General features: G+C 62.8%; 1 protein-coding gene across 9 annotated transcripts in view; it reads left to right on the top strand.

Moving 5' to 3' along the window:
* The window catches only part of CAMK2B (calcium/calmodulin dependent protein kinase II beta), a 51,041-nt gene that overhangs the window by 13,430 nt on the left and 13,717 nt on the right, over nucleotides 1-23,894 (top strand). For 6 of the 9 annotated variants that reach the window (XM_040454963.1, XM_040454960.1, XM_040454957.1 and 3 more), the window contains exons 3-13: nucleotides 2,384-2,443; nucleotides 7,168-7,222; nucleotides 10,319-10,384; nucleotides 16,040-16,112; nucleotides 18,726-18,828; nucleotides 18,919-19,002; nucleotides 20,323-20,417; nucleotides 20,575-20,697; nucleotides 21,082-21,165; nucleotides 21,774-21,816; nucleotides 22,752-22,826. In XM_040454963.1, the coding sequence (XP_040310897.1) occupies nucleotides 2,384-2,443; nucleotides 7,168-7,222; nucleotides 10,319-10,384; nucleotides 16,040-16,112; nucleotides 18,726-18,828; nucleotides 18,919-19,002; nucleotides 20,323-20,417; nucleotides 20,575-20,697; nucleotides 21,082-21,165; nucleotides 21,774-21,816; nucleotides 22,752-22,826 (861 nt within the window). The remainder of the gene's footprint in view (nucleotides 1-2,383; nucleotides 2,444-7,167; nucleotides 7,223-10,318; nucleotides 10,385-16,039; nucleotides 16,113-18,725; nucleotides 18,829-18,918; nucleotides 19,003-20,322; nucleotides 20,418-20,574; nucleotides 20,698-21,081; nucleotides 21,166-21,773; nucleotides 21,817-22,751; nucleotides 22,827-23,894) is intronic. The other 3 variants (XM_040454962.1, XM_040454964.1, XM_040454958.1) reach the window with 1 other exon arrangement.

Here is a 23,894-nt window from a genome sequence, read left to right as displayed (position 1 = left end):
CTGCCTCTCTTCACTTGTGCTCTGTCTCTCTGTCTCTCAAAAATAAATAAATGTAAAAAAACAAAATGAAAAAAAAGAAAAAGAAAAATAAAAAGAAAACCCTATGAAAGACAACACAAAGCTATGATGCCCCCCCAGCCCCCGTCAGCCCTCCCACTGGCCTGAGGGGGAGCAAGCTCCTGGCTGTGGCCACAGCCCCTTCCCCACTGCCCTCCAGAGGTGGGCCTCAGGTCCAGGGAGCCCCAGCCCCAGTTCTGTTATCGCTGCCTCATTTTGAGCCGCACACAGACTGGGGAGTGGAATCCATGCTGCGTGTGTTCTGTTACAAGCATGTTTGATTCATCCCCCCAGTGGTGATGCCTGGACTGCTTCCAGTGCCCGCTGTCTGTGGGTAGGTGCTCAGCTCCCGCCAGGGCTCGCTGGGTGTGGACATGAGGGAGGGAGGGAGTGAGGGCAGGGTCTGTCCCTGTGGTTCCGCCAGCGTCGTCCCAGGGCTGAGCGCCCGGCCGGGCAGGTGGGTGCCGGGTGGGCAGGGCAGGGCAGGACGGTGTTAGCATCTCTGGAGGCTTTGAGTGCTGGGAGAGGGGAGGGCCGGCTGGACCTGAGTTGTTGACAGAGGTGTCTGTCTGCGGGCATGACCATCCCTCTCAGGAAAGACACTTTCGTGTTTGCAGGTGTGTCCGCATTCAGGACTGTCCTGCCCCTCCCGGCTCCCCACTGTCGCATGGCCCAGGGCCTGGCAGGTCTGAGGAGGCCTGCACAGCGGCCTTCCTGCCTCCAAGGACCCTGTGTACTTAGCCCGTTAACTGCGCCCTGCAGGCGGGTGCTGCCTGGAGTCCTGGTGAATCAGGCAGTTGTCTGGCATGGTCGTGTGCTCCCCAGACTCTTGCTCTGAGGGGCTCAGCATGTACAGGGCTGGAGTGGCGGGTCAGGACCCCAGGTCCCCCCGGACCCCCCTCCCCAGTCACGTCCCACACTGAGACAGCTGCCATCCTGAACTTGGAAATCCCTTGCCTTTCTTGACGGTTAGGCCACACATGTGTGCCCAGTGACCTGTGCGTGTTGACCTCGGTGAATAAAAGTGCATTGTGGGTCTTCTTTTATAAGTGGCTTTTTCACTCAGCCTGGTGTTGGGGTGGTGTGCACACGTTGATGTGTGTTGTATGACTGTAGCGACATTGATGCTGCATTCTCTAGACAATGGAAACATGGGTTTTTCCAGTATTTTGCTATTGAAATCTCCATTAACTTTAAAATTTTTTCTGGTAACGTCTGTTTGTCTGAAATAGAACATTTTTTTCTATTTTATTTTATTTTTATTTTTTTAATGTTTATTTTTGAGAGAGAGACAGGGCGCAGGCAGGGGAGGGGCAGAGAGAGGGGGAGACGCAGAATCCGAAGCAGGCCCCAGGCTCCAAGCTGTCAGCACAGAGCACGATGTGGGGCTCGAACCCATGAACCGCGAGATCCTGACCTGAGCCGAAGTCAGATGCTTAACCGACTGAGCCGCCCGGGCGCCCTTTTATATTTTTAACTTTATTTTTATTTTAGAGAGAGAGCACGCACAATTGAGGGAGAGGGGCAGAGAGAGAGAGAGAGAATCTTAAGCAAGCTCCACGTTCAGTGTGGAGCCTGACTCATAGTTTGATCACACCACCCTGGGATTGTGACCTGAGCCGAAACCAAGAGTCAGATGCTCAATGGACTGAATCCCAGGCGCCCTGAAATAGAACATTTCTGATGAACTGCCTAGTCCTTAGAGGGGCAGCCTCTGGAATTGAAGCCCTGGCTGTGAGTTGGGGGGGTGGGCAGGGAGGGCTCCCAGGGGCTCGTTCTGGCTGCTTCTTGCCCATGGCGAGCTCCCCCTGGGCCTGGACTCAGCTGCCATGGCAGCGTCAACACACCTTGGCCATCACAGTCCCGGGCCTGTGTTCTGGGGATCTGTGCAGCCCCAGATGGTCCCCGAAATCCTGCCGAGGCCCACGCTGACCCCAACGGTGAACAGCGTCGCCCCGCCAGCCCCATGGCCGCCGCTGAAGAGCACACTGGACTTTAGTGGAGGCTCTGCAGAGTTTGGAATTAGGACAAACAAGTGAAGGATGAAATTGGTGCCCTCAGTTCCATGCTTCTCTTCCTGAACCACCTGGGGCTCCCGCCTCCGCCCACAGCCTCGAGCTGGAAACACCTGGCAGCCTCTTCCTGCCCCAGCGCTGCCACAGGACCCCTGTGGGGACAGGGGCACAACCTGACATGTCAGCTCTGCGGGCAGAAGGCGGTGGCATGTCCTCGCCGCCGAGAGTGTGTCCGGCACCCGGCCGTCTCTGCAGTGCCGGGCATAGGCTGCTGGGGCACAAGGTTATACCGTGTTGCTTTCTGTCCCCAGATCACCAGAAGCTGGAGAGAGAGGCTCGAATCTGCCGCCTTCTGAAACATTCCAACATTGGTGAGCAGCCCCCTGAGGGGCCGGGACCCCCCTCTCTGCTCCTCCAGCCAGCAGCCTTCCTCCCCCAACGATTGGACTTGCAGAGTCACCAGAAGGTCCCCTTTTCCTTCTCTATAGACGTGTCCTACCCTGAGGCACCTGGAAACGTCAGATTCTGGGGGTTCGGGGCAGCCCCTTGCAGGAGCTCTGTGTGGACAGGTCCCCTCCCCTCGCTCTGTAACCCTGAGTTGTGTGTGATTCTGGTGAGAACATTCTGTGGCTTCAGGAGAGCCACAAGGCAGCCTGATTAAAAAGAAAAACATTGGGAAGCCAAACATCTCTGAGACCATAGCAGGCGCAGTCCTGGCCCGAGGTCCAAGGTCTGGTTCTGGAGAACCGCTGCCGACCCCTGCCGGTCTCTGGTGCTGTGACCTGGGGCGTTGATCCCGGCAGGGGCGCAGAGCCCCGGGAGCCTGGGGGAACGGATGCCCTTTGCCCTGCAAGCCCAGATCACGTCCCCCGTGAGTGGTATGGCTGTAGGGGCCGCAGACCCTGGAGTCAGCCGGCCACTCAACCACCACTCCCTCGCCAGCGTGGCTCGAGTGTGGCCTCTGCTTGCTGCTCTGTGGAGCAGGGATGTGTGTGCACCTGCCTGTCCTTTCCCGAATCTGGCCCTTTAGGGAGTTGGAGCTCCCTCTGGGATACAGCCAGGAGGCACGGAGGGGACTCTGGGTGTGCCATCTCAGGGACACCTGGGAGCTTGTCAGGGTGGAGTCCTGGGCCCCTCCTGCCATGATTCTGGTTCAGTTGTTCCAGGACGGGGCCCAGGACTCTGTAAGAACAGCAGGTAGTGAGGGGCAGCCAGTTTGGGAACCATCCCCAGACCAGGCCCTCAGCCTTGTGGAGGCCCAAGAGGCCCCAGGAAGCCTCGCCAGGCCTTAGGGCTGGTCCTGGGGGCCCTCCACCACTGTTTGTGGCTCTGCAGGGTGTTGGGTCTCTCCAGCCGGCCCGGACCAGTGGGAGGGGTGGGGAGGCAAATCCCCCCACTTCCCGGGCAGCCCCTGTGCCCCTGTGCCCGTGGGCTCCTGCAGCCCTGGGCCTGGGCCCATGTGCTTTTACTTCCAGATTCTCAAGGTGAGTGTGTTGGACCCACTGGCATGCAGGGTCCCGCCCCACCACCAGGAAGCCTGACTCGGGCCTGGGGCGGCCCAGGAATGGGGACTTTCACCAGCCTGTCAAGTGATTGTGATGCAGGCGTCCACAGGGACCCCAGCCCAGTCCTCACTGACAGAGGGCAGGGGATGTTTGGGCGAGTGGTGGGCTTCAGCCCGATCTCCCACCACCCCAGCTGTTGTCCTCTGTGTACCTGGGCCAGATGCCAGGCACTTCTCTCCCTCTGTCCTCGTTCTCCAGGTAGATAGCACCACCCTGCCAACTCTACCCACACCCCTTCCTTGCCAGCGCCTCCCCTGCATCCTCTGAGCACCAGCTGAGGGCAGGTCGCCACTCTGAGCAATTTTCACGAATCCCCTCTTAAGAAGGGAGGACCCAGGTGTTCTTCCGGTTGGTGTTCTGAGACACTTCACAAGATGTCGCCCTGCCCTGCCTAGATGCCCCATGTTGTTCCTGATCAGTCCCGGAAGTCCTTGTAGCAGCTTTATTCCAGAACACAGGGCAGAACTGTGCAGAGGGAACATTCCAGAACATGGAGGAGTCAGAGCTGAGCCCATGGTGCAGAGGGAACATTCCAGAACATGGGGGAGGCCGGGCTGAGACAGGACAGGTGAAGCTAGAACATTCCAGAAACTGGGGAGGCCGGGCTGAGATGCGTGCAGAGGGAACATTCCAGAACAGACACAGGGTGAGACTGGCTGCTGTGGGAACATTCCAGAACACAGGGAGTTAAGGCTGAGAAAGGTTCATCTGGAACATTCCAGAACAGGCTGATGGAGGGCTGACACTGGGGTGCAGATGGAACATTCCAGAATAGGTAGATGCATGGCTGAGACTGGGGAGAGGCCCTCTGAGGGGTAGTGGGACAGACTTCCAGGGGGAGGTGAGGGGAGCACCTTGCTCCCTGGCCTGGGTCTGCCCAGCCCCACCCTAGACAGAAGTGCCCCTGGCGCCTGGGAGAGGAAGCCAGGTGCAGGGCAGGGGCTCTGAGAGGGGCTCCCCTTCCTGTGCCCGCTTACTCAGGGAGCAGTCGTGTCCCGGGTGTGGGGAGGACAGGGGAGGGAAGGAGAGGGAAGGAGCCTCAGTTTCCCCATCTGTAAAGTGGGGAGTGCCCAGCAGGCCCTGGGATGAATCAGGTGGAGAGCAGGTGCAGTGTTGAGGCCCTTCTTTGTGGAGCTGGGGGCTTTGGGGAGGCTGGGGGAAGGCTGAAGGGAGAGAGCCTCCCCTCTGCACATTGACCCTCTCTCCTCGGGCCTGGTTTCTGGGGTTAGAACTGAGTTCCTTTGCTGGGTGGTTCACCCCTGATCTGGGCAGGTGGGGGCCATGGAGGACAGTGCGCTGTGGGGGCTCCCTGCCTGGACAGGGGGGAGGAGATAGGTTTCCAGGGTCCGAATCCTGGGGCCCGCAGCTCATGATGTTACACATCTGGGCTGGGCCTTCCCACCTCAGACAGCACAGGGGTCTAGGGAGGGGGTCCAGAGCCTGCCTGGGAGGGTGGCGGGACCCCCTGACAGTCCCCTGGTCTGGAGGTGCCGGGCCCCAGCGAGGGGAGCGTCCTGGGTGCATCCCCCCGGCCCTCCATGTCCAAGCACAGTTTCTAGATGCCGTCGACTTTCTTGTCGCCGTGCACCCTGCTCAGTGTTGTTTACCTGCTGTTTTTAAGAGGATTCAGTGACGGTTCTCTCTTTACTTAGTTCTGTCACAAATCAGTCTGATTTTTCTAAACCATTAAAATATTTTTGCACATTAAAAATGTTTTTAAAAAAAGAGTGTCCATGTGCACACAGTCTGCACTCCACACGGAGCCCCTCCAGTGTCTCCCGGGCAAGGAGGTGGGACCCCCCTCTCAGCGGCACTGGGGGGGCAGCACCTAGCTTTATGGACCCCTGCCCCCCCCCCAGGGAAGGACAAGAAGGACCCCAGGAATGTCCCTCAGTGGGCGCTGCCTTCAGGGGCCCCCAGGCCTCTCTCTCCACTTGGAGCTTAGTGGGGGTGGTGGGGGGCAGAGGCGGCTGCTCAGGAGGCCCCTTGCTGAGTCCACGCCAGGAATAGGTGAGCTCTTGTTCACCCCGCCTTTTTCACAGGAGGGTCTGGGGAGGAGGGTGCAGTGAGCAGGGCTCTGCTGTGTGTTGCGGAGAAGCAGGGCAGGCTGGTGGAGTGGGTCCTGGGCTGCTGTGTGGGCGGGAGGGAGGTCAGCAGGGGCCTCCCCGTAGTGGAGGCCCGAGGCCTCCCCTAGTCCCTGGGAAGCGTGACTGAGCCCAGGCAGCAGGCGGAGGCCATGGGCCCTGGAGGACCTGGCTTCATGAGTATGGTGAGGACGGAGGGGAGAAGGCTGGATGCTGGACCTCGAGCGGAGACACAGAGCCTGAAATGGAAGGCAGCCGCCTCCCCCACCCCGAGCCAGCGTGTGGCCCCCTCCCCAGGGCCTGGACACCCCGACTGCTTGGGCCGGAGTCCACTCTTGGTGCTGGGCTTTGGCCCCTTGTCAGCACCGCCACGGCCGGCTCGGGCTTCCTGGCACAGAGACACGGCCTAGCCAGGCCCTGGGAGGATTGGAACCAAGGAGAGAGGAGGCCTGCAGGCTGTCAGGAACTAGGGCAGCAGCAGGGGCGTGAGGGAGGGGCTGCGACCTGGGGGAAGGTGCTGTGCCCCACTCTTTGAGCACCACTGGCCTGCCCTGCCAGGAGAGGAGAGCAGCTCCCAGGGTTCCACGCCCCAGTCCCTGTACTGCTGGGAGCTGTGTGTACCTCTCGGGAGCTGTGTGTCTCCCAGCTGGTAGTTGAACCTCTCTGTGCAGCATCTCCCAGGCTGGCGCACCCACAGAGAGTGGCGTCTGCACAAGGCAGGCTCCCGGAGCACAGAGGCAGAAGCTGGCATGTGAGGGGCCGTGTCCACAATGAGCCATTCCTAGAAATGTGTGCCGTTCAGTGCTTGTGCATCTCCAGCTGGACAGAGAGGACAGAGTGGTTGACGCCTGGGCTGAGAAGCACTAACTTGCTGTCCACTCTCTGGCTCGCCCGTCAAACGCTAGTGGGCCCTCTGGCCAGCACACCCCGGGCTCGGGAGCACTCGGGCCGGGAGCACACGGGGCAGACCAGGCAGGAGGGGTAGGCCTGAATCCGGGGCCTGAGCTTTGGCCAGTGATGCCTGGCGGGGCTCCCTGAGCTTGTCCCGAGAGGCTGGCGATGGGGCCCCACTGTGCACCTCCCCTGTGAATGGCTCCTTTCCAGGGCCCGGTCCAGGGAGCCTCCACCCTGTGGCCCCACCCCTTCTGCCACTGTGTGCACCCTAGGCAGGAGTGGGGGGTTGCTGAGAGGGGCCTCAGTCTCCCTCTGGCAGGGGAAAGGGGGCAGCAGACACCTAGTGGCCCCGTGGATGCCCTTGGGCTCTGCCCTGTAGCCTGCCCACCTGGGGGCACCCCAGCCTCAGGCTGTGGGGAATCCAGGCCCTTGTCAGGACGGGTGGGCTTCCTCCATGCGGGAGGTGGGTCTGGGCAGGTGTGGAGGGGGGCTCAGTGGCAAGGGCGGGTCCCAGGCTGGGTGAGCCCCTCATGGCCTCTTCTGCCCCAACAGTGCGTCTCCACGACAGCATCTCTGAAGAGGGGTTCCACTACCTGGTCTTTGATCTGTAAGTGCCAGCTGGGGGCGGGGGGGGGGCACCCCACGGCTGCTCCTGGGGTGGGATCCGAGGCCTCCCCAGCCCCTGGAGGACAGGCCCCGACCCCCGGGCCCCTCCCTTCCCGCCAGCATCCCTGCCTCCTGTTTGCACCATCGGGTCCGCAAGGGGGCGTCTGCCTGCTGGGTCCTCCTGGGGGCATGCAGCAGCCGTGAGCCCATGTGTGCACGTGTGTGCGTGCCCAGTGGCCGAGAGGGGAGGCTTCTGGGGCTCTGGCTGCCTCTCGCTTCCTGCTGCATTTAGGAGCGGTGAGCTCATCCTCATCCCTGACAGCTCCCACCGCGCAGCTATATTTAGCGTCTGTGAGTCATTGTGTCTGGGGACCAGGGCCCTGGGTGGGCAGGGGCCATAGGCTGTGGGCGGCCCCTAGTGGCCTCTGGACCGTCGCATGGCCAGGGTGCCTCCATGCAGAGAGCTGCTCCTCCCTCAAAGGACAGATGGGCCTGAGAGCTCTCAGCCTCCTCTGGGTCCTCCTGTCCCTGCAGGGGCTTGGTTACCTCTCAGTACCCCCCCGGTGGCCAGCACTGGCTGGGGACACAGCTGCCACTGCCAGGCTGAGGCTGTGTCCCAGAAGTCTGTCCTGTGACCCCTGCAGAGGGGGCAGGCTTGCTGTCACCCCGGTGTGCCCCAAACCCAGCCGGCTTCACCTGCCTCTTTTGCAGGGAATGTAGAGGCCATGGGGCTGGGGGGTGGCCTTGCCCAGGCCCTGGTGGCAGACGGGTGGGTGGGTGTGATTCAGGAGCAGATAAGGAGAGAGAGAATAGGGCACGGCATCCATGTGTGTGCATGTGCGTGTGTATGTAACTGCATGTGTGTGCATGCACATGCACATGTTAGAGGTTCTTATCTCTTGGCCCACATGACGGGAGGCCAGCAAGAAGCACCTGGCTGGTGTTTGTAGGGGGGTGGGGTAGGGGAAGGGCCTGGGCCCCGCATGCCTGCCCCACAGACCTCTGTGGTCTGCAAGCCTGCAGTGGTTCCTGACCCTGCTGAAGCCCCTGCTCTGGGGCACCCAGGATGCCCCTGGGCCTCAGGCAGCTGTTTCTGGGGCCGGCGGGGCGGGAGCAGGGAAGAATAGGGGCAGGCCCTGCCAGCACCCACAACCCCCCCATCACACCGCAGACCCTCGACAGGTCCATGGTGCCAGAATTGGGGAAGCACTTTGAGCCTGGGTTGGCATCACCTTCAGGAGGCCCCAAGTTTGGAGGCTGTACGGATTCAGGAGTTGACAGGTCTCCCCACTCCCACCCTGGGAATGTCACCAAGGCCTTGGGGACAGCTCAGAATCAGCCACATTGTCCAGCTGCAGAAAGGGAGGACAGGAGGGGATGCCGGCCTCTGGATCAGGTCCTTTCTGGACAGCGTGAGACGCCACCCCCACCCCCACCCCCCCACCCAGCCACCAGCTCCCTGCCCTGTGGCCCTGGAACACGTGGCCCCAGGTGCCCATCAGCACAGATAGGCTCCAGTGGACACAGGGACTCAGAGGGCCTGTCCCCAGCCCTGGGTGAGGCTCCCTAGGGTGGCTCCCTGTGTTCCTGCTGGGTCCTGGCCGGTACCTGGTGGCTTTCTTGCCTTTGCTCTGTGTTTAGACTCTGGGTCTGCAGAGCCTGACCTGTGAGCCGTGTGTGTGGAGAGATAACAAGGTCGCTTCTCCTGGGTTCTCGGGGTTCTGCCTCCCTTAGGTGGTCACCGGTTCTGAGTCTCAGGCTCTCCTGGTGGCAGAGTGGGGCCCTAAATGCTCCCACTCCCGGAGTCGTTGGAGTGGCCAGTGGGCTCTCGAGGCAGGCGTCTAGCTGGAGTGGGGGCATGCTAACACCCAGCATGTCCTGTTTTCATTTTTCTCCACTGTTAAAGGAGAGCCCAGCCATGACAGGGTCACCCCTCCAGCAGTGCCCCTGCCACAGGCCACAGCCCTGAGCACTGGGCACAATGACGAGCCCCGATGAGAGCAGAAATGCGGATGGAGAGCCCACAGCCCCCAGGGCCGGTGTGGCTGCAGAGGGTGGGAAGCCTGGGCAGAGTCCTTTGATGGACTCAGAGCCTGCTGAGCCGGGTGAGGGGCTCAGGCGAACCCAGGGATGGCTCCTCCCTGCTCCCTGTGTGTGTGTCCCTCACCCCATTGTCGTTACCTTTCTGCCCACACCATGTTTTCCAGCCCAAGAGACCCCAGGTTGTCTGGCATTTTTCTGGGTTCCCAGAGGCCCTGCAGGCAGTGGCTGCTGTCTGGGTATTCATCCGATGGTAGGGCCTGAGGGACAGTTGCTGAGCAGGGACACGCAGACAGTGGCTGTGTGGGCAGAAATCCCACTCTCTTCCTAGACAGACTTTGAACACCTTGTGGTCTCACCCACCAGGGAGGCCAGGTCCACACACAGTCTCTTCTGGCCCCTTGCTCTGTGAAGAGACACATCTCTGGTTCTGGGGGACGTGAGGAACGAGCCAGATCTCTTCAGGCCTGGAATTAGAGTCACAAAGCCCAGGGAATATTGCAGAGGCCTGGCTCAAACTCCTGTGCTGCCCGCTATGCGAGCACCACTTAGATATCTGAGATTCGGTTTTCTGAGCATGATTGTGCTGTGTCCTGGAGCAGGGCTGCGAATGTCAAATCCTGCCACGTATGAGGACTCGGTAAGCTGTCAGTCCTAGGTGACAATAGGGTGAAGGTGGAAGTGGTGATAGTGGAATCCTCCTAGGAGGGAGGAGGAGGAGAAGGACGAGAAGGAGGAGGTGGGGGACGGGCAGGAGGAGGAGGAGGATGGAGGGGAGGGGGGGAGGGGGAAGAGGGGGATAGTGAGGAGATGGAAGAGGAGGAGGAGGGGGAGGAGGAGGAAGAGGATGAGTGGGCAGGGGGAGGAGGAGGGGGGAGGAAGAGAAGGAGGATGAGGTGACGGAGGAGGAGGGGGAAGGAGGAGGAAGAGGACAAGGTGGAGGCGGAGGGGGAGGAGGAGGACAAGCCAGAGGAGTTGACATCAGCGGCTGTGACAGCGATGGAAGTGATGAGGGTGAGTGGGTCTCCAGACTGACCTGTGTGTGCTCTGCCTGCAGGGTGACAGGTGGGGAGCTCTTCGAGGACATCGTGGCCAGAGAGTACTACAGCGAGGCGGATGCCAGGTGAGTGTGCAGCCCTCACTCCCCCTACCCTCTTCTCTTGCCAGCCCTGCCTCACCAGGCGGGCTGAGCAGGTTCCAAGAGCAGGCGGCAGTCGGCGTGTCCTCCCGCAGAGCGGAGGCGTGGCTGGAGTCCAGATCTCCTGGGGTAGGAGCGGGCCCACAGAGTGGGTGCTTTCCCTGGGTGGCTGGAAGGGAGAGAGCGGACGGCAGCGTGTGATGGTGGCCCCTCCTGGCCTCCCCGGGATGCCCTCCCTGCCCGTGGCCCACGGCTGGCACCCAGCAGGCCTTCCTCCAGGAGCTGGGCAGTTTCCAAACGCTTCTCCAAAGACAAGGCAGGAAGCCCTTTCTGTGCCGTCCTCCCCGGGGCGCAGACAGGAAGGGAAGCAGGGGAGGATCGAGCCTCCGGGACACATCTGCAGGCTCTCCTTCGAGGGGCTGTAGGCAGCAAGCCAGGGCCCCGTAGGCAGCAAGCCAGGGCCCCGTGTGGAGGGACGGAAGGACTTTTTGGCTCCTTCCCCGTGAAGCCTCCGTGTAGCCCCTGGCAGCCCTTCCTGCTGGGGTCAGCCCGCACAGCAGGTGAGGGGCCCCATGATCTGGGCACGCGGCTGGGGACCGCAGGGCCCTCCTCCCTGCAAGGCTGCGCCCCCCCCCCCCCCCCCCCCCGTGACCTGCTGTGGCCCATGCTGGTGGCCGCATGCCCCCTGAACCCTGACTGTGCATCCCAGCTTGAAGAGTGCTGAGGCCGCTCCCCTGCCACTCGCCCACCCTGCTTGCCAGGGTCAGGAGACACTCACTTGACAGAAATAAAGGGGGACAGTGCCCATCTCCAGGCCGTGGACTTAACTATGGATGATTTTTATTTTTAATTTTTTGTGTTGTCTGTTCCTAAAAATTTCCTTAATGAACATGTATTACTTTTCTATTCAAGAAAATGAATGTTATTTTTAAAAGTAGCTTTTTGTGACTTGCTTGTGCACCCATGGGCGACGTTGCCCGTTGGTGACGGCCTGGGCTTGGTGAGAAGGTGCGAGCGGGTCCCCCCAAAACCCCAGGGGCTGCAGGCAGGGGGTCTGGCACAGTCACAGCCAGGGTCGGGCTGGGCTTCCCCTCTGGCCAGACTGCCCAGGGGCAGAGGGCGGGGCACAGGCCCCTTTCTGGAGGCTCCTTGAGGAGCCCAGGGGCCTGGGAGTTGCCCATCCCCTTCAGGAGCAGGAAGACGGAGCCCTCGTTTCCCTCTTTTGAGAAAAGCAGGAAGTGGAGCCGTGCTCCTGTCCTCAGAGCAGCTCGGGCGCGAAATTCCCAAGTGTGGGTGCCTGCCTGCTGGCCCAGTTGTCCTGGCATCTGCCAGGGCGGGAGGGGCTCTGGGGCCAGGACAGAAGGGTCCCAGCAGGCTGTCCCCAGACCAGGACTCACCCCCCCCACCCCCCGGGGCAGCGCAAGGTCAAGGAGGACTGCCTTCCAGTTCTGCCTCCAGTGCCGCCTGGCTTTCCCAGGGAGGTCGTATGCCTTCACTGGCCTCAGCACCCACTACTGCCTGGGGCCTGGCCCCGTCCCTGCATTCCGCAGTGGACAGTCGTGGCCGAGGGGTGATATGGCCTGCAGCCATATCTTGGCTGGGGGCCCCTGGATCCCTCTAGCCTGCCCACTGTGCCCTCCTCCTGTGCCCTGTGCCCACCCATGTCTCCACCCCATGCACATGCACATGCCCTGTGCACACATCCCACGCCCCACACTTTATGCATACACCCCAGGACCCCCACCCCCCACATCCCAGCATATACCCCAGGCCCTGACCCCATGCCCCACACCCCACATCCCAGTATATACCCCACACCTCAAGCCCCACACTCCATACCCCAGGTTGCACTCCCCATACCCCATACCCCAGGCCCCCCAACACCTGCGGCCTCAGACCTCCTCCCTTACCTACCTGCCCCTGCTGCCTGCCTCTTGGCCTTGTCTCCAACACCTCCTCCAGCCATCAGCCCCACCCCTCAACTCCTGTGGACCTCTCCTGCCCCATCGGAGGGCAGGTGTTCTTGGGGATGCTGTTGTGGAGGGCTCCGCTGTGTCAGGGGCCCCTTGGAACCGGCCCAGAAGAGACCCCACCCACAGGTGCCCAGGTGTCTCTCACAAAGCCTGCCTTGCTCATAGCCCAACTATGAGGAGGGGACGAGGGGGGCAGGGGACACTTGGGGAGTGCCTCCGGCTGGGCCCACTGATAAAATCCACACGCCTCCAGCTGCCTCTTCTCCTGGGAGCACCGGCCCTGCACTGACCTGGGGTGTCCCGCGCCTGACCTTTGTGCTGCTGCTTTGTTTTCGGGCAGGAGGGCCTGGCAGAGTCTGGCGTGGACGTCCACGTGGTGGCCACCCGTGGGCATCGTCAGGAACTGTGGCAGACGTGATTGAGGCAAGCTCCCGTCCTGGGAGGGCGGCGGTGTCGACTGCCTTTCTCGGGGGACCCGCCACCGAAAGGGGCCGGGGACCCAAGACGCCAGCCGCATGGGGTGGGCACGGAGCTCCGGCCCCGAGCAAGTTAACTGGCAGCCCTTCCGGGGGCCTCCAGGGCCGAGCTGCTCACAGCCCAGCGTCCCCGGGGGCTTGTAATGTGTCCAGTCTCTGCAGGAGGCGGGAGCCCGGGAGGAGTTGCTAATCCAGAAGGCCAGAGACTGGTCTCGGGGAGGAAGTCAGATCTTGACTTGGTGGTTTGTGGGGGACTGAAGGGTCTCTTCAGAGCAGGGAGAGCAAAGTTCAGAACATTTAGAACCCTGCTTTTAAAAGCCTAAAAAGCTGTGTGGCTCTTGGGAGATGTATGAGAGCCCCTGGGACTCTGGCTCCCGAGGGGGAGGGGTGTGGCAAGGGCACAGCTGGGGTGACCTCAGAGCCCGGACCCTGAGAATATAGCGGCCAGGACTCCGCCAGCATCTGGAATGCACTTGAGAACAGCTCTGACCACAGAAAAGCCCTCTGAGGAAGATGGTACAATGTGAGCCGAGGCAGGAGGCAGACAGGACCTCGTGACTGGCCAGGTGACCTCATGTCCGCCACAGCCATGGTCTCAGCTGGGAGTGGTGAGGTGGCCAGTGTGCGGTCCCCGGAAACCCTGAGAGGGCAGGGTTGCCCAGAACGGGCGTCTGTAGGCCGTGGAGGCAGCTCCCACGTTGGTCCTGGACACTGGCTGGCACGGCCGCACGGGCAGGGAGGCCCCACACAGCTTTCTTTCGGGGATGCGGTGTGCTTAGCCAGCTGGTTCCTGAGCACCCGGGACCCCTGTGCTTCCATTTCTCCATCAGGGTGGCCGTGAAGCCCCTGGAGCAGGGTCTGTCCTGAGTTGTAGGACTTGATTTCAGCCACATGGCCAAGTCAGACCCGTGATGGTCCTGGGGTGACACAAACACTGTGCCAGCTCAGGCGCTGTGGTCTCACATCTCTGGCGACGGTTTGGGCCCTGCATCCCCAAGAGGGGATGAGGAGGAGGGCAGGGGGTGAGCCTACCCCCTCCGAGCCAACATCATCCATCTGTCCTATGGCAGATGGACCCGTGGTTCCAACAGATGTTTTCGGAATGTCTTCTGCTGGATGGGGCGAGGGACACAGTGCAGAGGAAAGGGCCACGCCTCTACTGTCACAGAGGCCACAGTTTAGTGCAGAGACACTCACACAGAGGACGCAGCTGCCGTGTGGCTGCGGGGGGTGACCAGCACGGGGGAGTCCACAGGGTGTTGTCCAGGGTCAGATCCAGGAAGGGTCTCGAGGGTGAAAGTGGAAGATGGGCCAGACCCCAAGCGAGACAAGCAGTGATCCCAGAGGTCTGAGCTTGAAGCCAGGTCACCCAGGGCTTGCAGGAGCAGCCAGGGGCCCAGGAAACACCTGCTGTGGGCTGTAAGTTCAGCTGGGGCACTGGGGGAGGGCAGGGCACACAGCTGGGCACACAGACGCACAGCCAAGGCCGAGCTGCAGCAGCACAGGATGGGGCTAGTCTAGCAGGGGCCTCCCTCGCCCCGAGTGGGTGCTGCAGCGTGCGGGAGTCTGGGGGCCTGCGGCTGAGCGCCGTGCACACACGTTCCAGGTGGCAGGTCTCTGGAGGCTGGCAGAGTCCTCCCCTGCCTGGGCCCTGGCTAGGTGGTCTCAGTGGCAAGTGCTGGTGGTGTGCCTTAACCTCAGAAGAGGGGCCCAGGAGAGCTTCCCAGACCTCATGGCCAAGCTCTGGTCAGCAGATTAGGTCTCCCGGATGAGCTTGCAGTGGGAGGTCAGCCCATGGGGGCTGAGCCCATGGCTGCAGTAACGGTCTGGTGGTGGCTGGATGTGGGCCTGGTGCCACCAGGACAGGGATGAGGGTCACAGGGGACTGCTCCAGGCAGATGAGGGCTTTGTGAGTCACAAGAACAAGGAGGCAGTTTCTGGGAGTGAGTTAGGCCAGGCCACGGGGACAGGAGTATCAGAACATAGGGACAAGAGGCCCCAGGACACAAAGGCAGGAGAGTCAGGACATGGGAGGGGGGCTGTGGCCCACAGCTTTGGCCCCGGCTTCTTCTGACCCCCACAAAGCTCAGGAACCTGTCACCATCGGGGGTCCAAGGGCCTGGCTTCTGCAAGGAGGACACCCAAGTTTCCTTTTTTATGCAGCTGGCGGATGGTTTCCAGAGGTGGCCAGAGCTATTTGAGGAGCAGATCTGGTCCCTTGCCCCGTCTCTGAGTTTGCTGTCAGGAAAACAGAGCTGACCCTTCCAGCTGACCCTCAGTCAGGGTCCAGCCGTGGCAGGAGGCGTTCTGAGGCAATCTGCATCCCTCACTCACCCCCACCCAGAGGGGCTGTGACTGAGACCCTGGGCGTAGGCTCCCGGTGGCCTGTGCCTGGCTCTGGGGGCAGCTGGAAACTGTTCGGACACCTGGGGCTATCTGGGGGCAGCAGGCAGGCCCAGGTCTCAAGGTGCTGTGTGCACAGAGGCAGGGGGGGCGGGGTCCCCTGGGGCTGGTGTGCAGCGGTGTTGCTGACGCACAGGTGTCCAAGGTGCCTGAGAACAGCCCTGACCTCTCCCTCCAGCCAGTCCTCCCAGACTGCTCCCTGGCTCGGGGCTCCGGGCAGAGCTGGGGCTGCCTCTGTGCCAGGAGAGCTTCTGTCTCCCCCAGGCTGCTACGGAGTTGAGCCACCAGCAGCCGTGTGGATGTTCAGGGCTGTTGGAACAGCACCTGCTCCAACACCTGAACGACTGGCCGCAGTGTTGGCACCACCGGGACAGAGCGAGGCCCTCTCCTCCTCTCCCCCTGCAAGCCTGCCCCACAGGGTGTGGGCTCAGCCCTGGCCTCCCTCTCAGGGGCCACTGGCTCAGGGTCAGGCTCGGTTGGCATGCACCTGGGGAGGTGCCCCCAGAACAGGGATGTTTCCTCTGAGTGTCCCTTCCGTGAGCCTGGTCAGAGGAGAAGGCAGGGCGAGGGGTGAAGGGGGCCTGGCCATGCCTTGTGCCGACCTGTGGGGGTGAGGCAGGAGCCCCAGAGGCCCCCTTCTGGCTGGCGTCTCCTCTCTTATATGGCAGGCAACATCTCGATTCCCTGCTTCCCTGTGAGCCGGCCAGGCAGGGGACCCCACCCCAGTGCCATGCACACCTGCCCACCCCTCAGGCCACTCTCACTAATTACCCTGCTGTTTGCCACAGTCACTGCATCCAGCAGATCCTGGAGGCGGTTCTCCATTGCCACCAAATGGGGGTCGTCCACAGGGACCTCAAGGTGAGTCCCCCACCCTGCTCTGTGCCACGTGTCTGTTGTCTGTACCTGCATGTCTTGCAAAAGGAGACCCCGGAGGAGCAGTGAGCATGCCAGGAAATGCTGTGTGTGTGGGGACATGTGCACGTATGTGTGTGCATAAGCAGATGTGTGTGAGAACGTGTGCAGGTGTGCATGTGTGTACTTGTGTGGGTATGTGAGTATGTGTGCACAAAGGCAGGAGAAACGTGTGCTCACATGTACGTGTGTTTGCACACGTGTGTGCATGCGTGTCCGTGTGATGGTGTGTGTGCATGAAGGTGTGTGTGTGCACGAGTGTGAGGTGTGTGCCTGAAGGTGTGTCATGCATGTGGTGCATGCAGACGTGTGTGTGCGTGCATACGTGTGTGTGCATGAAGGTATGTGTGAAGTGTGTGTGTCATGCATGTGTGTGCATGAAGGTGTGTGTGTGCGTGAAGGCGTGTGTGCGTATGCATGTGTGTGAGGTGTGTGTGCATGAAGGTGTGTGTGTGTGCATGCATGTGTGAGCACAAAGGTGTGTGTATGTGTGCATGCATGCGTGTGTCTGCACACGTCCCTCCAGACCCCTCCAGGCTCCAGGATTGAGAGAGGGCAGGTGTCAAAAATCAGCCTATGTCTACTTGGGGTGTTTTTTTCTGGGCTCCAGGTGAGGCTCAGACCTGGCGTGGGGCATGCAGGTAGGGCTGATGCCAAGGGAGCAGGGGGTGAGGGGCCGGCCTCCCTGCTCTCTGCCAATGTCCAGCCCAGGCTGCAAGTCTCTGCTGCCCCAGGCTCAGCTCTAGACAAACTGGTTTGTCACCTGCAGGGCACAGCATGGCTTCAGGAGGAACAGCAGCCCTCCTCCTCCCCCTCCCCCTCCCCTGCCTCCTAGTCTGTCCAAGCTGTGTTCCTGTTGGCTTTTTCTCTGGGGTGGGGGTGGGTGTGGGCCTGTCATTCCTGCAGAGAGTCCCCAGGTGGCCTTTGAGTCCAGCCTTCCCATGGGATGTGTGCTCACACTGAACGGGGTCACACCTTCCTTGGGCTACCAGCGTGTGTGTGTGTGTGTGTGTGTGTGTGTGTGTGTGTGTGAGCTGATCTTTGCGGCACTGCTCTGGGGACGAGGTCCTGCCAGGAGCAGGCTCAGGACCCCCTCTCTGCATGTCCCACATGGTCCTGTGGCCCTCTGTGCCTGTGCTGCCGGCCTGCCTTGTCATGAGCCTCCCCTCTGTCACCGTATTTTGTGGGAAGCAGCATCCCTTGGAGGCATGCATCCCCACCTTGTTCATGATTCATAGCTATCTTTGGGGCCACGGTAATGCTCCCCACAGCCCAGCTGTGACCCCGGGGGCAAACAGCACCCTTCAACCTCCCGCCACGTGTGAAGGGCTGAGTGCCCTCCTCTGGAGAGGGCCCTGCCTCCTGGTCTCCTGACTGGGACAGAGCCCCAGAGGCCCTGCCATGGTGGGTTTGCTCTCAGCCAGGCAGGGAGAAGGGAGGGAGGAGAGCGCATAGGGGCTGCAGGGGGTGGGGCTCTGCTGCATCCCCTCCTTTCCCAGGATCCCCAGCCCTTCCCTGAGACCAAGCTCACTTAAGTCTTGCTTCTCAGGAGTGCAGTTTTGTTCTCTCTGATCTGTGGAATTCAGGTCAACCCCCCTGGCCGGCCACAGCTGTGCCCCTGCTCTTTCAGACTGCTTCATGTGGATGCAGGAGGAGGTGGGGGGGGGGTCTCCTACCCGGCTCACGTGGGCAAAATGAAGGTGTTCAGGGGCCTCCAGGCTGTGCTGGGTGGGCAGGGCCACATGTCCCCGTCATGTGTCTTCTGTAGGGATGGAGCCCAGAGGGTCCCTGGTTCCTGCCACAGGGCAGCATCCTTCATGGGTTCCAAGGGCCTCTTATCACGATCTAACACGTCAGGGTTACAAGCAGAGTTTACACAGTTGTGTGGGTGGTGTTTACCCTGAAATGGCAGTGTGGTCTCAGTGGGCCTGCCTTTTGGGAGGGTGGCCTGGTGAGGGGGCTGAGGGCCCCAGGAGCCCCTGGCCTGGTCACTGATGGGGAAGTCCAGAGGCTACCACCGCGGGAGGTGGCCGGACCAGGACGGGAGGGGCCCTGTGTACAGGACTCAGTGTACAGGGACCCTGTTGGGCCCTGGGGCCACGTGTCCCCAGTCAAGGACGGCAGCCCCCTTGGTGCTCTTGTGGGATGGGGATGAATGTCATTTCAGCTTGAGCAAGGCTGCTGCTCCTTGAGGCCAGGCAGGCGGGGAGTGGGACAGCCAAGCCAGAGGGACTTGGTGGGCTGATGTCCCGAGGTGCCCGGGCTATGGGGCCCGTGGTCCTCCTCCGTGCCCTCTGGGGTCACCATCCTCAGGCAGCCCCCCACCGTGTCTCAGCGCCCAGATGGGGGCATGGGGTGGGGATGCTGCCTGCTAGGACTTGTAGGGTGCCTTTAGTACGGTCGCCTCCCTGGGTGTGAGCCCACTCCCCTCTGTCCCCGGGAAGGTCACAGGGTGTCAGCCACGCCCGGGGTGGCCCCCACAGGGCAGCCTGCAAACCGATCCCTCCGTGATGCCCCGGGTGTAACCACACGCCCACTGGCTCGTCGCCTTCCCTGCAGCCTGAGAACCTGCTCCTGGCCAGCAAGTGCAAAGGGGCTGCAGTGAAGCTGGCGGACTTCGGCCTGGCCATCGAGGTGCAGGGGGACCAGCAGGCTTGGTTTGGTGAGTGTCCTGGTGGGCTGGGGTGGGGGTGGAGGTGGGGTGGGGGTCAGCTGCCACCTCAGCCCTCACACTTCTCCCCCTTGTCTGCAGGGTTCGCTGGCACGCCAGGCTACCTGTCCCCAGAGGTCCTGCGCAAGGAAGCATATGGCAAGCCGGTGGACATCTGGGCGTGCGGTGAGGCCTCCGTGTGGGTGGGTGGGGCCTCGGGGAGGAAGTCATGGGCCTATGCCACTTGGGCTGTGCCAGACCCGCCCCTGGGCTGCCCCCAGCCAGGGGGCCCCTCCCCACTCACAGAAGCCCACCTCCCCAGTGAGAGGACTGAGTGCAAGGATGGCAGGGTGCTGGAGGGGTAGGGGGCTGTGCAGGCCACTCTGGCAGGGCTGCCTGAGGATCCCCTGCAGAGCTGAGCACCTGAGGTGACACTTCAGGGGTGGGGGGGCACTTGAGGACCCCAGTGCCCTCATGTGGCTCACTGGCTCTGGGCAGGGTCCCCATCGCAGCCAAGGCCAAGGACACTGCAGCTGTTAAGTGCAGGAGCTGGGCCTCTGACCCCCTGTCCCCTGGTGGGGAGAGCAGTGTGCCCTGACTGGCGTGTCACTGCACTTGTGTTCCAAGGGCACAGGGATGGGCTCTGCTGGGTGCGGGGCTCAGGTAGGGGTTGTGGGGTCTGGGGAGTGTGGGGTGGGGGTGGGGCTGCCTAGTGGGGGGCTGGGGGTGAGGCACCAGTGGGGGCTGAGGGGTTCCGGGAAGCTGCGGGGGTGGGGGACCTAGTGAGTGGGGGCCTGAGGTTGGAGGTCTGCGGGGGTGGAGACTGAGGGTAGGGGCTGGGGTCAGGGACTTCGAGGGTGGGGCGGGGGCTTTGGGGTGGGGGTAGGGGCTGGGGTGGGACTGCGTGGTGGTGGGCGCTGGGGGGGCAGGGGCTTGGGGGCGAAGGCAGGGGCTGGGGACTGCAGGGATAGGGGGTGGGGGCAAGGACTTGGTGGTTTGGGCCTGGGAGTAGGCGCTGGGGGCGGGGCTTCGTGGTGGTGGGCGGGGTTGGTGATGGGGCTGGGGGCGGGGCTTCGTGGTGTTGGGGGTCTGGGGGCGGGGCTGTGTGGTGGTTGGGGGCTGGGGGCTAGGGCGGGGGCCTGTAGGGGTAGCGGCTGGGTGCTGGGGGGCTGGAGGTAGGATCTGGGGGCGGGGCTACATGGGGGCGGGGAAGGGACTGCGGGGATAGGGGCTGGGGGCGGGGCTGCGTGGTCCGGTGTTAGGTGTAGGGGCTGGGGGCGGGGCTGCGTGGTCTGGTGTTAGGTGTAGGGGCTGGGGGCGGGGCTGCGTGCTGGTGGGGGCGGTGCTGGGGCCTGCAGGGGAAGGGGCTGAGGGCGGGGCTGCGTGGGGGCGGGGGCTGGGTGGGGCTGGGCGGTGGTTGGGCGGTGGTTGGGAGAGGGCGAGGGCTCCAGGGTTAGGGGCTGCGGGCCAGGCGGCAGCCTGAGGCCGGCGCTCTGCTTTGCGCAGGGGTGATCCTGTACATCCTGCTTGTGGGCTACCCGCCCTTCTGGGACGAGGACCAGCACAAGCTGTACCAGCAGATCAAGGCGGGGGCCTATGATGTGAGTGCTAGGACCCCGCCCTGTCGGGGCGGGGGACAGGGAATGGGCAGGATCACCTGCTCCCCAGAGTCATGACCTGGATGAGATTCCTCGGAGAATTCGGGCTTTTGCCTGGGGTGGGGGCTTCAGGCTCTCCCACGTGTTGCTTTCTTTCTAGTTTCCATCCCCCGAGTGGGACACCGTCACTCCTGAAGCCAAAAACCTCATCAACCAGATGCTGACCATCAACCCCGCCAAGCGCATTACCGCACACGAGGCGCTGAAGCACCCATGGGTCTGCGTAAGTGTCCCCAACGCGTTGACCCCGCTCCTTACCTCTGACGGGCCCCCTGGTCTGCTGGGCACGGCACAGGCCTCAGTCTCTGGGAGGACGGGGCTCTGGGGGTAGAGAGGCCCCGTCCCTCATGTAAGGGAACAGGGCGTGGAGACTGACAAGGGACAAGCCAGGGGGCCGTGGGTCGGGGACACAGCCGTCTGGGGTGCCAGCAGGGTGAGGATGAGGTGGGGGCAGGCAGGCTGTAAGGGGTGATGCACTGGGGCCAGGCAGCAGCTGGGATGGATGGCCTCCTGCTGGCCCCCGTAGGTGCCACGGCCCTGTTGTCCCTCTCCCTGATCCCCATCTCGAGTCGCCTCAGGTGCAAAGCTAACATCCCTCTTTCCACAGCAACGCTCCACTGTGGCCTCTATGATGCACAGGCAGGAGACTGTGGAGTGCCTGAAGAAGTTCAATGCCCGAAGAAAGCTCAAGGTGAGACCCGGCCCAGTCCCCCCGGCCCCTGCCTGCTGACCCCCCCCCCCCCCCCCCGGGGGTGTTGCCCTCAACCGCCCCAGGCTCAGAGAGGCCAGAGGGGTCCTGGCTGGCTTGGTAAGGGGAGGCACAGGGGTCCCAGTGACCTTAGCACCACCCTAGACCAGACGTGCCAGGTGGACTCAGCCCCCACATGACAGCGACACTGGAGGTGCACAGAGCCTGCCCGTGGGTCAGGTGCCCCCTAGGGCATGCTGTGCACCTGGTCGCTGCTGCTTGCTTTCGTGTGAGCCAGCAGCCAGCCGCAGACCCTAGTGGGCTTGGTGAGGAGAGCACCCTAGCTGGTGCCTGGGGGTCGGGGGGAGGTGGCAGGGGGCTGACCTGTGGAAGGCCAGCCCCTCGTGGGTCTCCCCGGAGCACTACTGCAGGCAGGAGGGCTGTGGTCAGTGGGCAGCCGCTGTCTCAGCTCTGCAAGAAGGAGGCCTGGCCATGCAGCTGGCACTTTTGTAGTCTTGTGTCTACAAGGCTGTGACCCTGATTCTGCCCAGGCACCCAGAGCCTGAGGTCGGGGCTGGGATTCCTGGTCTCAGCTATATGTCTCTCCCCAGGGTGCCATCCTCACCACTATGCTGGCCACAAGAAATTTCTCAGGTGAGAACAGTCTTCGCCCCGAAGAGAAGGCTCACCACCAGCCTGTGGTCCACGGCCCACCCCTCTCACCCCGATGGCCCTTCTCCTCCACTGCTCAGCAGCCTGGCCTTCTGTCCTCTGAGGGCAGCGAGGCCTGGGCTCCATGGGCGACACCCCGGGGTCCGCCCTCCACCCCCACTCGGCCCCGTCCCTGCGTGTTGGGTCTCTGTGTCCTCGCCTGACGCCCCAGTGTCTGAGCTGCCTGCCACCTGGGCCACAGCTCTGTGTGTCTGTCCAGGTGTTGGTCGGCACCTCTGTGGCCTCGTTGTTGTCCTGACCCTCTGAGCACCCGTTCTGTGTGTGGGAGGGGAGAGGAGAGCCCGGGACCTCCCTGCTGAGCTTTGGACATGCTGGCGGCCGCCCACCTGGGGCACTGAGGGTGGGTGGGGCTGGGAGCGTGCGGCTGCTCTAGGGGGTCTGTCAGCGACCCCAAGGCCAGGGGCCCCGGCAGGCCCGCTGGGCACAGCGTCTCCCTGAGGGGCAGGTCACCCTCTGGCTGTCCTGTGGTTGTCTGTCGCCCGCGTCGTCGGGTGCGGGAGCGTCTGGGGTCCGTTCTTGTCCGTTTGTATTCAGCACCCCATCCTGTTACTTTTGCTGCAGGGAAGGGGGGGCATGCTGTCACACCAACACTAATAGGACCTGTCCTGTGCGCACACCCGCCCAGTGGGTGCGAGAAGCCCCCGCGGGGGTTTTCTAAGGAGAAAGGAGGCAGACGCTTTCCAACTGTCACTTGGTCTGGGTCCTGTTCCCACTCTCCTGTGAACGGGACTCTGGAGCCATTCGCCACCCAACCGTGGACTCTAATCTTCTTCTGCTTCCTTTGTCTCTCCCCCTCCCTTCCCCTGCCCGCCCCGTCTGTGTCCGCCCCTCCCTCGTCTCTAACCCGGTGCTAACAGTGGGCAGACAGACCACCGCTCCAGCCACAATGTCCACCGCGGCCTCCGGCACCACCATGGGGCTGGTGGAACAAGGTAGATGTTCTTGACCAGGGTCCCGCCTGTCGGCACGCAGCCCCCTCGCTGCACGCAGCTGCCGGCTGGGCCTCCAGGGCCACCCCAGAGGCCCCGGGAGCCCCCGCTCCCGCTGTGCACAGGTCCCACAAGGAGGGTCTCGGACCCCACCTGCTAAAGGAGGGGCCGGGCTAGGTGACCCCTAAGCCGTGCCTCCGCCCACACTCATTTCATTGAATCTTGGTCCTGGCCCCTGAGTCTGGGGGTCAGGAGACCCCTCTGGTCAGAGCCCTTTGCTCTCTGATCTCTCTCCCCACTTGTCTGTCAAGACCCCCGTTCCCAGTGACCTTGACTGCCCATAAGAAACCTCAGGGTTGCTGCTGGGCCCGAACCCTGAATGGGGGGCCCCAGGGAAAAAGGCACTGAGGCAGAGACCCTGCCCCACGCGAGCCCTGTCACCCGCTCCGGCCAGCCCCGACCACCCAGCTGTGACCTTAGCCAGAGCCCCAAGGGCTGGCAGACCCCAGGACCTGCTGCTGGAGCAGCGTGAACCGGGGGTGGGCAGGGTTAGGGTGCACGGAGCCAGCTGAGGGCCGATCCTAGGACTCCCCGGATGGAGCTGCGGGGCCTGGCGTCCTGCCATTGCCTTGTGCTCTGCCTTGGGGCGGGGTGGAGGCCTCACCCCCGACCCCGTCCACCCCAGCTCTTGCCTCAAGATCCCCCCGCCGGGTGTGCAGCCCCGCCTGCCCAGCTGGAGGGCCCCTCTTCCCAGCCACCACCCCATGGGATGCTCAGGGGAAGGCCGCCCTGGGGAAGGAGGGTACGTGCCCCTCCTGTGAGCGCAGCAGACCTGTCCAGCAGGCGAGGCCCTACCCAGAAGGATGTCTTTGGCTTAATGTCCAGAGCCTTTCTAGAGCGGGTGAGGGGAGGAGAGTGGGGAGCAGGGAACCTAGGCGCTCCTGGGGAAGAGCTGCTGTCCAGCCACAGCGAGTGAGACCTCTGGCTGCTCTCTGCCGAGGGCCCTTGCCTGCAGCCCGCCTGCCAGCAGTGGATGTGCACCGCATGAGGCCGTGTGCATGTGCAGTGCCC

Source organism: Herpailurus yagouaroundi, unplaced genomic scaffold (assembly GCF_014898765.1).
Source record: "Herpailurus yagouaroundi ecotype Mexico unplaced genomic scaffold, PumYag 214, whole genome shotgun sequence".
Classification (NCBI taxonomy): Eukaryota; Metazoa; Chordata; class Mammalia; order Carnivora; family Felidae; genus Herpailurus; species Herpailurus yagouaroundi.
This window is presented reverse-complemented; position numbering and strand designations above follow the sequence as displayed.